Here is a 12,385-nt window from a genome sequence, read left to right as displayed (position 1 = left end):
TGTGTTTGTGTATGCGAGCCAGAGGCACGACTCACGTGATAATAACTGGCAAATTTGCACACAAAATTGCTACCCAAAATAATTCTTTTATTACATAAATTTAGAACACTAATATCTGTGGTTTTCTCTTATCTCCACCAGGTCATCCAATAATACATTTGTTATGGAGCCTTACACAAACTAACGCCCCTTCCATTGAGAGTTGAGAAGGGGAGACAGTTACGGTATTCTTACCAATACTCGGGCGAGTTCAATTTCCTGCCATATTGTGTACTGCTGGTACCCCTCTCATTTATCTCTCCTCTCCTGTGCAGGCACTAACATTTTCCTCTCTCATACATTCTGTAAGAAGTTTATACTCTCCTGCTAGGTCTTTTAGGGAATTATCTATACTTCCATATATTGTGATTTTATTTAATATAATAATGTCTAGACCCAGAATACAACTAACCCCTCCTTGAAGTGTATTACTGTCTGTCTGGTTTCTAATGACTTACCTCCTAGAGAATTACGGATGATTGGAGCTGCTGTCTGTAGTTCCATCGAGGTGCTTCTTTCTTTAGGAAGCAAAATGTGGTCTCTCATATCCAACAGTGATCTTATGGACTTGCCTGATAGGTTTACACACACTGCCAGTACCCCGAGCCACCATGAAGGTTCACGTGATGGGCTCATGAGATCGATTTACTCCTAGTACCATAGGTGTTATGTTTGGGGTTCCGATAGAGGCTCTTAACCCCTGTGCAGGGGCTTTTGCCAATAACTGCAAGATCTGTATGGACTTTTTTCTTTCTGACCACCCATGTATGGCCACTCCAAAGACTTTTAAAAAGACCTCATTCAACTGAAACTCTTTACTGGGGTGGTTTGGGTGAATGGTGAAACCATTGACCGTAGTTCAGGTAGCTTACCTGTCGTCACCATGCTCTGGGCATCTGTGTTTCTACCCATGTGTCTGATTTTCATTTAGGTGATGCTGCTGTAACTTACTACCACTATTTGTGATTAGATAGTAATCTCTTGTCTACATGTGTTAAATTATCGCATCTGTGTTCTAAGCTTGGCATTCGTTGTTCTTGCCTACTTCCCTTCTCAAGTCTAATGTATTTCATAGCCTCTCCATTTAGTCTTCTGAATTAGCAAGTACCGCCCTAGCTCCAGTTAGTTTAGTCATTTTGCAAATTCAGCTCACTGGCTTAACCACAACTTGTTTTCGTTCCCAGAACTATTCAGAGATCCCTACCTATGAGGTAAGGATTCCTTCAAACTGCCTCCTGGAATCTTCTACTGGTGTAAGCATCCACAATTTCAGTTGTCAGCAAATTTTGTATAGGCCAAGATGCTTTCCCCTCCTATATAAGGAAGCAGTCTGAAGGAATCCTTTGCTCATAAGTGGGGATATCTGAATAGATCTAGGAATAAAAAAAAGTTGTGGTTAAGCCAGTGAGCTGAATTTGAAAAATACCTAAACTAACCAGAGCTAGAGCGGTACTTGCTAATTCAGAAGACTAAATGGAGAAGCTGTGAAATACATTGGACTTGAGGAGGGAAGTAGGCAAGAACAACGAATGCCAAGCTTAGAAGACAGATGCGATAATTTAATACATGTAGGCAAGAGATTACTATCTAATCACAAATAGTGGTTGTAAGTTACAGCAGCATCACCCAAATGAAGATCAGACACATGGGTAGAAACACAGATGCGCAGACCATGGTGTCAACAGGTAAACTACCCGAATTACGGTCAGTTCTTCCTTGTCTGCATAAAAGTGGGAAAAGATGCAGACAAAGAAGAATTGTTCATAGGAATAGCCTATTATAAAAGGCTGTCAAAATTGTGTGGTAAACTAAATAGGTTGTTGAGAGCTATAGGGAGCTTTTGAGATGGAAATGAAACATGTTCAAGGAGAAAAGTCACTAGTTGGGCTGGAAAATAAGTCTTGAGGTGAGTGTGTCGTATGTTTCTTCGGATGTTATATGTCGTAATGGATGGAATGATCTGAGAAGTCAGATAAAGGACAGTGTATAGATAAAGGTCCAAGGGTGTAGGATAAATAACTTGGACAAATTAAATACTGGTTAGTTTGCCTATGCTGATTAGTTGGAAAAAATTGTAGAAACTAGAAAAAGAGTATGAAACCATTTGTCAACTCTCCCTTATGGAAGTAAAGTGTGGATGAAAAAAAAATGGGAGGTGACTTTTAGGAAAGGAACTTTTTGCAGGGTATGATTAATAAACGGTAAGAAATGTATTAATATACCAGTGGTGAAAAAATGATCTTAGGTAAGAGGTTGGGTGAGACCATGGTTAGGTCAAGTGAAAAGAATAAATGTTTGTAGGTTAGTGAATGGAATTTCCAATTTAGAGTTATCTATAGGTAGAAGGAGAGGAAGGGTTAGAAAGGAGTAGAAAAAGGAGGGGAAAGACATATTTGATAGGGACCTTAATCTCCAGGAAGGGCGTTGTATAAAAGGGTAAGGGTGTACAGGGAAATATGTGTAATGAGGTTCGAGGTACTGTAGTTGTATAAAGCTGGCAATGATCTGGAAGTTAAATTTCGAGTTGTACCACTATGTTGCATGTGAAATCGAAAATTGCCCTTAATTTAAAAAAAAAAAAATAGTTTCCCCACAGGTTTTATACTTTAATATTTTGAAATCCCTCTGTAATAATATGACTCATCTGTGATAAGGCTGAAATTTCCACATAGATGCTTAGTTACAGTATAGTAGTACCAGTTTTTAGGTTATGTATACTTTTTGCTTCAGATTGACAGATGATTTACCATTATTCAAATTCCTTTAAGAAATCTATTTAGCAATCTTATGTTTTAAGAATCAGTAATGGTAAAGAAAAAATAAAGAATCTTTCATTAATCATCATTTAATTTTCATGAAATGAATAAATGATTACATTTCCACGGACAGAAAAGATCTGTAGCTCTAGTTTAGTTTTCGGTATGAAATATGGCCAAATGTTTATTCTATTAGCACTCCTTAAAGGGGGCAGGGTCTAGATCAATGAATAAGGTTCCATCTTGGCATGCTGTCTTCTCTGCAACTTGGCTCATAAAAGTCGAATCAAGAACAAGCCAGGCCATGTCGCAACCACACTCGAATGGATTATCTAAAACAGAAATAGAATAAATATTAAGACGAATGTTTATATGATCAGGATTATTCTATATGAAAGTATTCCAGATGGAGGATTTTGTTTCTAGTGCTCCTCCAGGTAGTAGAAAAACAAAAAGTAATACCTGTTTGATTGATTGATTGATTTGAGGTTTTCTGGCATCAATCAATCAATCAAACAGATATTACTTTACTGTTTTTTAATACCTTTTTGAACTGAAATGTAGTGAATACACGATAAGGTTACAATGTAAATTCAGTCAAAACTATAAAGCAAAAGTGAAAATGAAAAGGTAAAATCGTTATTTTTTCTACCCCAGTCGTCAATGAGTTTTGTTTTCTGGTTTTACAGCACTTAACAACCTTAAAATAAACAAATTCTTCTCCTTACATTCGATGTTTAATATTCCTCCAGCCTCCACGTACGGCCGCCATACCTTTTCCTCTAGTAAATGTAATTTGTTTGACCTGGCACGAATATTATCAATTACACCTAAAAGAAGAGACGTTTTTATTTCAGAAAATAAAATACTCATTAACTATGTAAAGGGTTTATAGAATTTCGAATTTTCCCGCCAGTTCTAGTATTATTGTTATAGATTAACCGATGGCTAGTTAGATCAGACAGATGTTTCATTGCAGTTGAAGTTAGATTTTTTTTTTCATTTGACAAAAGAATTTTGAATTCTGAAAGTATAAGCTTACTTGATTTGTTTCAATATCAGTTTTGTATATCACATTTTCTTACTTAAAATTGTTGATTTCAAGTTATAACTGTGAATTACAACTCATACAAGAATTTGGAAAATGTGTAAACCCACCTACGAACGTATCCACTTCAATGGTTTCAATTTCGTTGTATTCTATATAGACTACAGACCCTAAAGCTTCAGGGTCAGGCAGTTCAAATGTTCCGGAGGACAATGTTTTCAAATTTGTTGCGGCAACATCCACATATCGTAGTTGAGGTAAACCTACGAAGGTTCCTGCAATAACGAGATATTTTAATGGTTACTTTATAAATACTATGTATTACTCACTCGTCAAATTATTAATCTACTCTGATGTTGTATTTCTAATAATTTAGGTAGTTGTAGTATCGATTTTTTGTTACTTTATTTCTATGCAAATAACAATACTTGATATCAGAATGAAGTGAAAAGTGAAAACCCTCTCATAGATTTTGAATAAAAAGATGATGTTCAGAATGCTTTCCATGCTCTGTGAGTCTATGACGACGCCAGTATAGCTTGGGACGTCGGTCAAGTACAAGTTAAAGGACCCCGTCTGAGGATGTCCTTGCTAGGCACATGTAATAATCTAGCTTATAAGATAAGAAAAGTTCCAACGTGTCGTATTAGTCCGTAAGTTTGGAACATATATATATATATATATATATATATATATATATACATATATATATATATATATATATATATATATATATATATATATATATATGTATATATATATATATATATATATATATATATATATATATATATATATATATATATATATATATATATATATATACATACATATATATATATATATTTGTTCCGACATAGAGACTTACTTCGAAGCACTTTCTTAGGAGTTACTGGAACCTCCTCTCAAACGACCAGAGTTTTGTGTAGTTTACCCTACTTCCATTTTCTAGCGGTAGGTCTCGCGGGGGGAAAACATACCCCGAGAGCAATGCCCAAGGTAGGTCACGCGTTAGCCAGTTCAGGTCTTCAGTAAGTTTTCTGGTCGCGTCGTGTTCACACGTCGCTCCTTTACGACTTTGCTTCTTTACGAGTGATTAGTGCTATTGCTGTGTGCTTTTACTTAGTTCTTTTGTGCTTTATTGGCGTTTTAGTGCTTTCTTTCCTTTGTGCTTGTGGCTAGAGAGCTTTGTGTTGTGCTATGGAGCATACTTGCCGTTGTCCTGGGCCTAGAGCCGGGAAAGCGTGTGGGGTTTTCTTATCGAAGCCCGATGTGGATCCCCATTCTTTGTGTTCCTCGTGTATGGGAAAAGCGTGTTCTCCTTCGGACACGTGTCCGGAATATGCTGGCTGGAGTGAGGGCCAATGGGTGAAATTTGGAACAAAGAAGAAGAAGGCTATGAAGCAATCTCCAAGGAAAACAAGTTTTTCTTCCCCTGCGACGTCTGCGGGCGAGGGTTCTTGTAAGGTTCCGTCTTCTTCCCCTACCCAGAGTAGGGGACGAGGTAAGTCGGTGAAAAGGGAAAAGTTGGTGCCTCTTTCCCAGGGGTTTGATGTTGCGGGTAGTTCTTCGATGTTCACGGCGGATCAGGCGCCCGTAAGTGTGTGTTGTGGGGGTCCGACGGACGTTGCTCTCGTACGTGGGGAGCGCGTCTCGGCGGAGGACCCCATGTGGAATAATCATGTCCCTTTTTCATCGCCAGATTCATGGGTGGATGTCTCAGGCGCTTCGGCTGCGGAAGGTGCCGTCGGTAGAGAGGATTCCCCGCAGGAAGACCCGTTGGCATGGGGTGTACCAAGGACTCAGATGAGGTCTCCGCTGGATATGGAGGAGGGCCCGAACGAGTCCTTCCCTTTCATGGTTCGTCCGTCGTCGTTGGCGCCGACTACGTCAGCAGTTCCGGAGACTTTTTTGCAGCCTTCTACGTCCGGAATACGACGTAGTCCCAAGAAACCTTCGTCGGGTTCGCAGTCGAGGTATACGGGCAAGTCAGACTTGTCGGTGCACGATTCGTTGGGCTCGTTGGGTGAGAAACGTCGGAGGAGACACGTAGGAGAAAGAGAGATCAGTCTGTGAGGAGGAACTCCCCTTTGCGGTCTCCCACAGGATCTATTGACAGGAGAGGAAGTTCTCGCTCTCCTCCAAGCAAGAGCAAGAGACCTAGTTCTCCGCAAGGGACATGGGTCTTTGTTCCAGACAACAGGTTGAGGGACTTGACAAAGACCAAGTTTGATAGCCAAGCGGGCAGGAGACAGTCCTCCTAGAAGGGCCTCCGATAGCCTCGGCATGGCGTCAGCCGATGAGAGGAGGGCCTCGTTTTGTAGGCATAAGTCCCGTCCTAGAGACAATCAATCCGCCCAGCGGGGGAAGTCGTCTCCGAGGTCGGGCAGCCTCGACAGGTCTCCCCATCGGGATGATAGGCGAGGACGGGCTCCTCCGTCGTACTATTTCATGGAGGAGCCTGTTCCTTCGTCTAGGGCCTCGAGGATGGAGGAGACTGCCGGCGAAGAGGATGAGAACTACCGAGGGTCCCGTCCAAGCGGAGGTGCCCGTGACCATGTCTCTCCCCAGTCTAGGACGGAGGAAGTGGACGACGAAATTACGATGCCGACGGAGGACTCCGCATATAGGAGGGTTATCTCCTTGATGAGAGGCCACACCAACTTGGTGGAGCCCGTCCCACAAGAAGAGGAAGTGTGGACCTCCAGGTTAAACAAGTTTCTGGTGGCGCCCTCTCAGAAGAAATCCTCGCTAGCCCTTCCGGAGGCCAGAGATGTGGGGGTAGGCAGAACCCACATTGACAAAGTTATAGCCCGCAATAGTGACTCTGGTAAAGGCTATAGTGCGGCTAAACTATTTCAGGGACTTAAGTCCCAAAGCAAATATTATACATTGGAAGGAAGACCGCACGGGACAAGCAAGATGGAGGAGGCCCTGGACATTTTATGCCAGGGCTTCTCCGACGAAAGGGTGTCATCGGCTCCCACCTTCTTCTCCGAGTCCGTGATGATGGAGGAGATGTCGAAGGACCTGGTCAACGTCGCCTCGTGGTTGGATTGGTGGGCCACCACCTTAGTGGGCACTCAGTTCCCAGCAGACTCGATGGAGCCTGCCAAACGTGAGGCGTTGAACGAGTTGTTTGGATCAGGTAGCGGTGCCCTGAAGTTTCTGACGTTCCAGTCCTTGGCTCTCTCCGCGAACTGGGTACTGAGGAGAAGAGACGCTTCGATTAAGAACTTGCCAGTAAAGATCCCCGACAGAGAAGTTAGAGCCCTGCGGAACATCTCCGTATGGGAGGAACAACTTATCCCCTCTAAAAAGGCAGAAGAGTTAGTGGAGAGGATGGTTAAGAAGAGGGAACTCTCCGTACGTAAACCACAGTCGGCGAGACGACCCTTCATCAGGAGGCCCGTGGCGGACGTGCCCTCGACTTCGCGGTCTGTACCAACTCAAGGAAGGCAGGAACATTCCTCAGGACAATGGTCCCAATCAATGAATACCCCCCCAAAGGGGACCTTCCTCAACTCCTCCATCCTACAGGAGTGCGTACTCATCCTCCAGAAGAGGACGGGCAGGCCGGTCATCCCGTAGAAGATAAGATGAGAGGCCCCCCTCCCCTGCCCAAGCCTCAGGTAGGGGGATGCCTCAGACTTTCTTGGCAAGCATGGAAGCTCCACGGAGCAGATCCGTGGACAGTAACGGTAGTGAAGGAGGGTTACCGGATTCCATTTCTGGAAGACCCGCCTCCGTTGATTCCAGCAAGTCAGGCGGACTGGCTGGTTCCCAAGGACCCGGCAAGAAGGGCAGCACTGCACGGAGAAGTTTCCACGATGTTGCAGAAAGGAGCCCTAGAGACAGTGAATTTTCTGGGTCCAGGGTTCTACAGTCGCCTGTTCTTGGTAGAGAAGGTGACAGGAGGGTGGAGACCAGTAATAGACCTGTCAGCCCTCAACAAGTATATTCAGAAGACCACCTTCAAAATGGACACCCCAAGAACAGTCATGGCGTCCTTGAGGGAAGGAGACTTTATGATATCCATAGACCTCAAGGACGCCTATTTTCAGATTCCTATTCACCCAGCAAGCAGGAAGTTTCTCTGGGTGAAGTGGGGTGCCCAGATTTTACAATTCAAGGCCCTGTGCTTCGGACTTTCCACGGCGCCCCAGGTATTCACGAGGGTGTTTACGACAGTCTCTGTATGGGCACACGAACGGGGGATTCGTCTAATTCGATACCTGGACGACTGGCTACTCCTTTTTTCCTCAAAGGAAGACTTGAAGCAACAGGGCGAAGACCTTCTGCAGTTATGCAAAAATCTGGGCATCACCGTCAACCTGGAAAAATTTCAGTTGACCCCGACCAACAGAATGACTTACTTGGGAATAGTTCTGGACTCATTACAGGTCAAGGCCTTTCCATCCTTAGACAGGCTGAACAACCTAGACCGAGTTCTCTGTCCCTTCCTTTTAGGACATCCCAGAAGGGCGAAGGATTGGCAGAGGTTGGTGGGACATCTGGTGTCCTTAGAGAAGCTAGTTCCACACGGGAGGCAGAATCTAAGGAAAATTCAATGGAACCTAAAGGAAAATTGGAACCAGAGAAGTTCCCCAGACAAAATGGTGCCAGTCCTTCAGGAAACCAGGGAAGCTCTAGAGTGGTGGCAGGATCGGGCACACACTAAAAGGGATGCCATTGTCCGCCGAACCCCCGGAAATCCTTCTGTTTACGGACGCATCGAAGGAAGGATGGGGTGCACATCTTCGGGAAAAGACAGCGAAGGGAAGATGGACAGAGGGGGAAAAGTCCCTACACATCAATGTCCTGGAGATGAGAGCAGTCCAAGAAGTCAGCAAACACTTCACAAAGGACTTGAGAGGGAACTCAGTGGCTTTGATGTCAGGCAATGCTACCGTGGTGGCATATGTAAAGAAGGAGGGAGAACTGAAGTCAAAGGAGTTGTGCAATCTTGCCCTACAGATCCTGGAGTGGGCGGAAAAGGAGGAGGTCAACCTGACAGCAAGGTTCATTCCGGGGAAAAAGAACGTCCTGGCAGACGGCCTCAGCAGAGTGGGACAAGTAGTAGCAACAGAGTGGTCCCTGCATCCACAAGTGGCAAGCTACGTCATTCAGATGTGGGGGTCCCCGGTAATGGACCTTTTTGCAACAAGGTTGAACGCGCAACTCCCTGTATTCTGTTCTCCTGTCCCAGACCCGCAAGCAGCAATGGAGGACGCCTTTCAACACAGGTGGGACGGTCTCGACGTCTACGCATTTCCACCCTTCTCCCTAATAAGACAAGTCCTCAACAGGGTGAGGACGGCAATCGACCTAAGGATGACTTTGGTAGTGCCTTGGTGGCCGGAGAGAGAGTGGTTCGCAGACCTAAAAAGCCTAGCCATTCTCCTTTCGTGGCCTCTTCCCAGCAAGACAGATCTCTTGAGGCAGCCACACTTTCAGAGGTTTCACGAAAACCCGCAATCCCTTCGTCTTCACGCCTGGAGGTTATCCAGTGCCTCCTGAGAAGACAAGAGTACTCGACTAAGAAAGCTAAGAGGATGTCCCTTTACTTAAGAAAATCTTCCACGGCTATCTACCAATCCAAGTGGACGATGTTTGTTAAGTGGTGCAAGAATAAGAAGATAGAACCCTTAGAAGCATCAGTTCCCGTTATAGCGGATTTCCTGGTCCATCTCAGGGATAAGATGGCCATATAAGTCCCAGCGATTAAAGGCGTTCGTGCTTCCCTTGGCCAAGTTTTCCTTTTGAAGGGCATAGATTTGGGGTCCTCCAGGCATATTTCCATGCTCATCAGGGCCTTTGAACAAGCATGTCCTCCTTCTTCCCCCAGAATTCCGAGTTGGGACCTGGCTAGGGTGCTAGACATGCTCCGTAAACCACCCTTCGAACCCTTAAAAGATATAGTGGACAAGAATCTCACGTTCAAAGCAGTCTCCCTATTAGGGTTGGCCTCAGCTAAGAGGGTGGGCGAGCTACATGGATTGTCGTATGAAGTAGAGCACTCTAGAGGGTGAAAGGATATCACCTTTAAGTTTGTTCCCTCCTTCGTTGCCAAGACCCAGAATCCTTCCGTTTGGGATCCTAGGTTTGAAAGTTTTACGGTCCCAGCAATTCCGAACTCAGGTAATCAGGAAGACTTGAAATTGTGCCCTGTAATAGGGTGATTAGGAAGTATCTTGAAAGAACGACAAAGCTCCGTCCGACTATTAAGAACCTCTTCGTATCCTGCGGTAAAACTAAAAAGAACATCTCCAAGAAAACCGTTTCGTTCTGGCTCAGACAAGTGATTATTCAAGCTTATTCAGGTGAGGGGCGTACAGTACCAGTACAGCCGAGGGCTCATGACGTTAGAGGCCTAAGCACTTCTCTAGCGTTTGAAAAGAACATGTCGGTGGCTCAGGTGCTTCGAGCAGGAACTTGTTCGAATCAGTCGACATTCACCGCTCACTATCTCAAAGATTGTACGAGGAAGTCCCTAGATGGGTTTTCGATTGGGCCAGTCTTCTCGGCGCTTCATCCGGTTTGACGGCTTAAGCCCCAGGTTCAATCGCTAATCACAAATGCTCTAGACACAAGTATGGTTATCTTTTGATTTCTCCTTCTTCCCCCTTTTTTCTCGTACTATCAGTCGTCCTCGGGTCTTTTACAAAATAGACAAGTCTCAAGAGTCGTCAATATTCATCAAACACAACAAGGAATATTTTGAAGGGTGAGTGTTAGTTACGCACTTAATGAGTCCTTTGTGTAGTTTATTTTAATTACCATCGGGTCTATGTCTGGGAGGCACTCCCATCTCCTAAAGTGTAAGTCTCCTAAGAAAGCGTTTCGAGGTAATTCTCTGTGTCGGAACAAATCACAAATTTTTAGTAATTTGTATTTTTCCTAACAATACTTACCGAGAAACACTTTCGGGTCATGGCCCCCCCCCCCCCTACCGTCCCCCAGTTGCCTCACTGTTCTTGAGTATTGTTCCTTACTTAAAACTTACTGAAGACCCAAACTGGCTAACGCGTGACCTACCTTGGGCATTGCCCTCGGGGCACGTTTTCCCCCGCAAGACCTACCGCTAGAAAATGGAAGTAGGGTAAACTACACAAAACTCTGGTCGTTTGAGAGGAGGTTCCAGTAACTCCTAAGGAAGTGTTTCTCGGTAAGTATTGTTAGGAAAAATACAAATTACTAAAAATTTGTGATATATATATATATATATATATATATATATATATATATATATATATATATATATATATATATATATATATATATATATATATATATATATATATATATTATATGAAATGTCCCTTAATATTTACTTAAGAAAAACAAAATACATTTTTTAATCCTCAGAAGTTCGAGTCTTTGGCACGTTCAGTTACCATTAAGTATAATTACTTGCAAACATAGTAACAAATAAGCTATGTTGTCCAACAATAAATATAATGACCACAGTTTTGACAAAAAAAAAAAAAAAAAAAAACATTTAGTTATAAGCAAATACTTACCAGGCAATAAAGTTTGAAGGTTTAAACCTCGCACACCAATTTCAGTTATGTTTGGTAGTTTTTGAAAAGCATCCGCCGGCAGAGGGCCTTCTATATTATTGCTTTGAAAACTTATGAACTGAAGAGAACTGGACTGCAGCACAGGGAATGATGTTAATCGATTGAAGTCGAGACCTAGACTTTCCAGTTTAGTGAAATTTCGCAACTCCTCAAAAGGAAAGGATACAATGTGGTTTGAAAAAACCGTAATTTTCGTAGCTGTTACATAGCTTCCAGCAAATGCTAAGGGCTCCACTCGCTCTAAAATCCCGGACGTTATTCGTATTTCTTGGAAAGAAGCCTTTCCCAAGTCTCCTGGTCTAATGGTCGTCAGGTACTTGTTGTTTTCAATTTTGAGCCTACCAAAATCAGAAGCTCTAAATTCCCTGTTGAAAATACTTGCCAGCTGCTCGTTGCTCGTTACGTCACTACAAGTCAGTTCAGTCGGCGGGTAATGAAATTCTTTACAAGTGCAGGGGAAAATATCTTCAGGTGCTGGACATGTCTTCGTTTGACCGTCAATTCCATCCACTAGAATTAAAACCGGAACGACAAGAGAAAAGTATATAGCCATTAGTGCGCTGTATGTAGTAGAAGATGCGTGGAAGCGTACTGATAGTCAGCTTATACAATAGTAGCATTATCAATAAATAATCTTGCATGAGAAATTTTGATAAGCGTTGTCGGCTTGCTAATCAGATTTGCATTATTACACTGTATTCCAGAAACGTTTATATTGTATACTTAAAAATATAACATTGTAATGAATACGTGAGCTTCTTTATTTTTATATATTTTATTTTTATTCTCTTAATTGTTGTTTGAATGTTCATTCTTGCATCTTTTACACTTATGGTATTATCCCATGGAACTCATGAATATATTATTGTTATTTTTTTTTTTAATGTGCACATGCAACTGTTGTTTTTCATGACTCTTACCTAATGAGTTCAGTTATTTTCTTACTTTGGAATTCTATG

The 12,385-nt window shown here is 43.0% G+C and overlaps 1 protein-coding gene across 1 annotated transcript; it reads right to left on the bottom strand.

Moving 5' to 3' along the window:
- Nucleotides 1-2,864: 2,864 nt before the first annotated feature.
- On the bottom strand, nt 2,865-12,042 carry LOC137632591 (oplophorus-luciferin 2-monooxygenase non-catalytic subunit-like). The gene is made up of 4 exons (XM_068364621.1): nt 11,367-12,042; nt 3,954-4,118; nt 3,524-3,625; nt 2,865-3,127 (listed from the first exon to the last, which is right to left on the bottom strand). Exons 1-4 carry the CDS (start codon nt 11,977-11,979, stop codon nt 2,988-2,990), a joined length of 1,020 nt encoding a protein of 339 aa, XP_068220722.1. The 5' UTR covers nt 11,980-12,042; the 3' UTR covers nt 2,865-2,987.
- Between the last annotated feature and the right edge of the window lie 343 nt (nt 12,043-12,385).

Source organism: Palaemon carinicauda, chromosome 41 (genome assembly GCF_036898095.1).
Source record: "Palaemon carinicauda isolate YSFRI2023 chromosome 41, ASM3689809v2, whole genome shotgun sequence".
NCBI classification, from domain to species: domain Eukaryota; kingdom Metazoa; phylum Arthropoda; class Malacostraca; order Decapoda; family Palaemonidae; genus Palaemon; species Palaemon carinicauda.
This window is presented reverse-complemented; position numbering and strand designations above follow the sequence as displayed.

Bases quoted from the DNA above. Each gene is read 5' to 3' on its own strand.
- LOC137632591 (XM_068364621.1), bottom strand. From the start codon at position 11,979: ATGGCTATATACTTTTCTCTTGTCGTTCCGGTTTTAATTCTAGTGGAT. The intron at 3,626-3,953 runs GTGGGTTTACAC...CTCTTCTTTTAG, and splicing joins TGAAGTGGATACGTTCGTAG to GTGTAATTGATAATATTCGT. The intron at 3,128-3,523 runs GTAAGGAGAAGA...TTTCTGTTTTAG, and splicing joins AGGAATATTAAACATCGAAT to ATAATCCATTCGAGTGTGGT.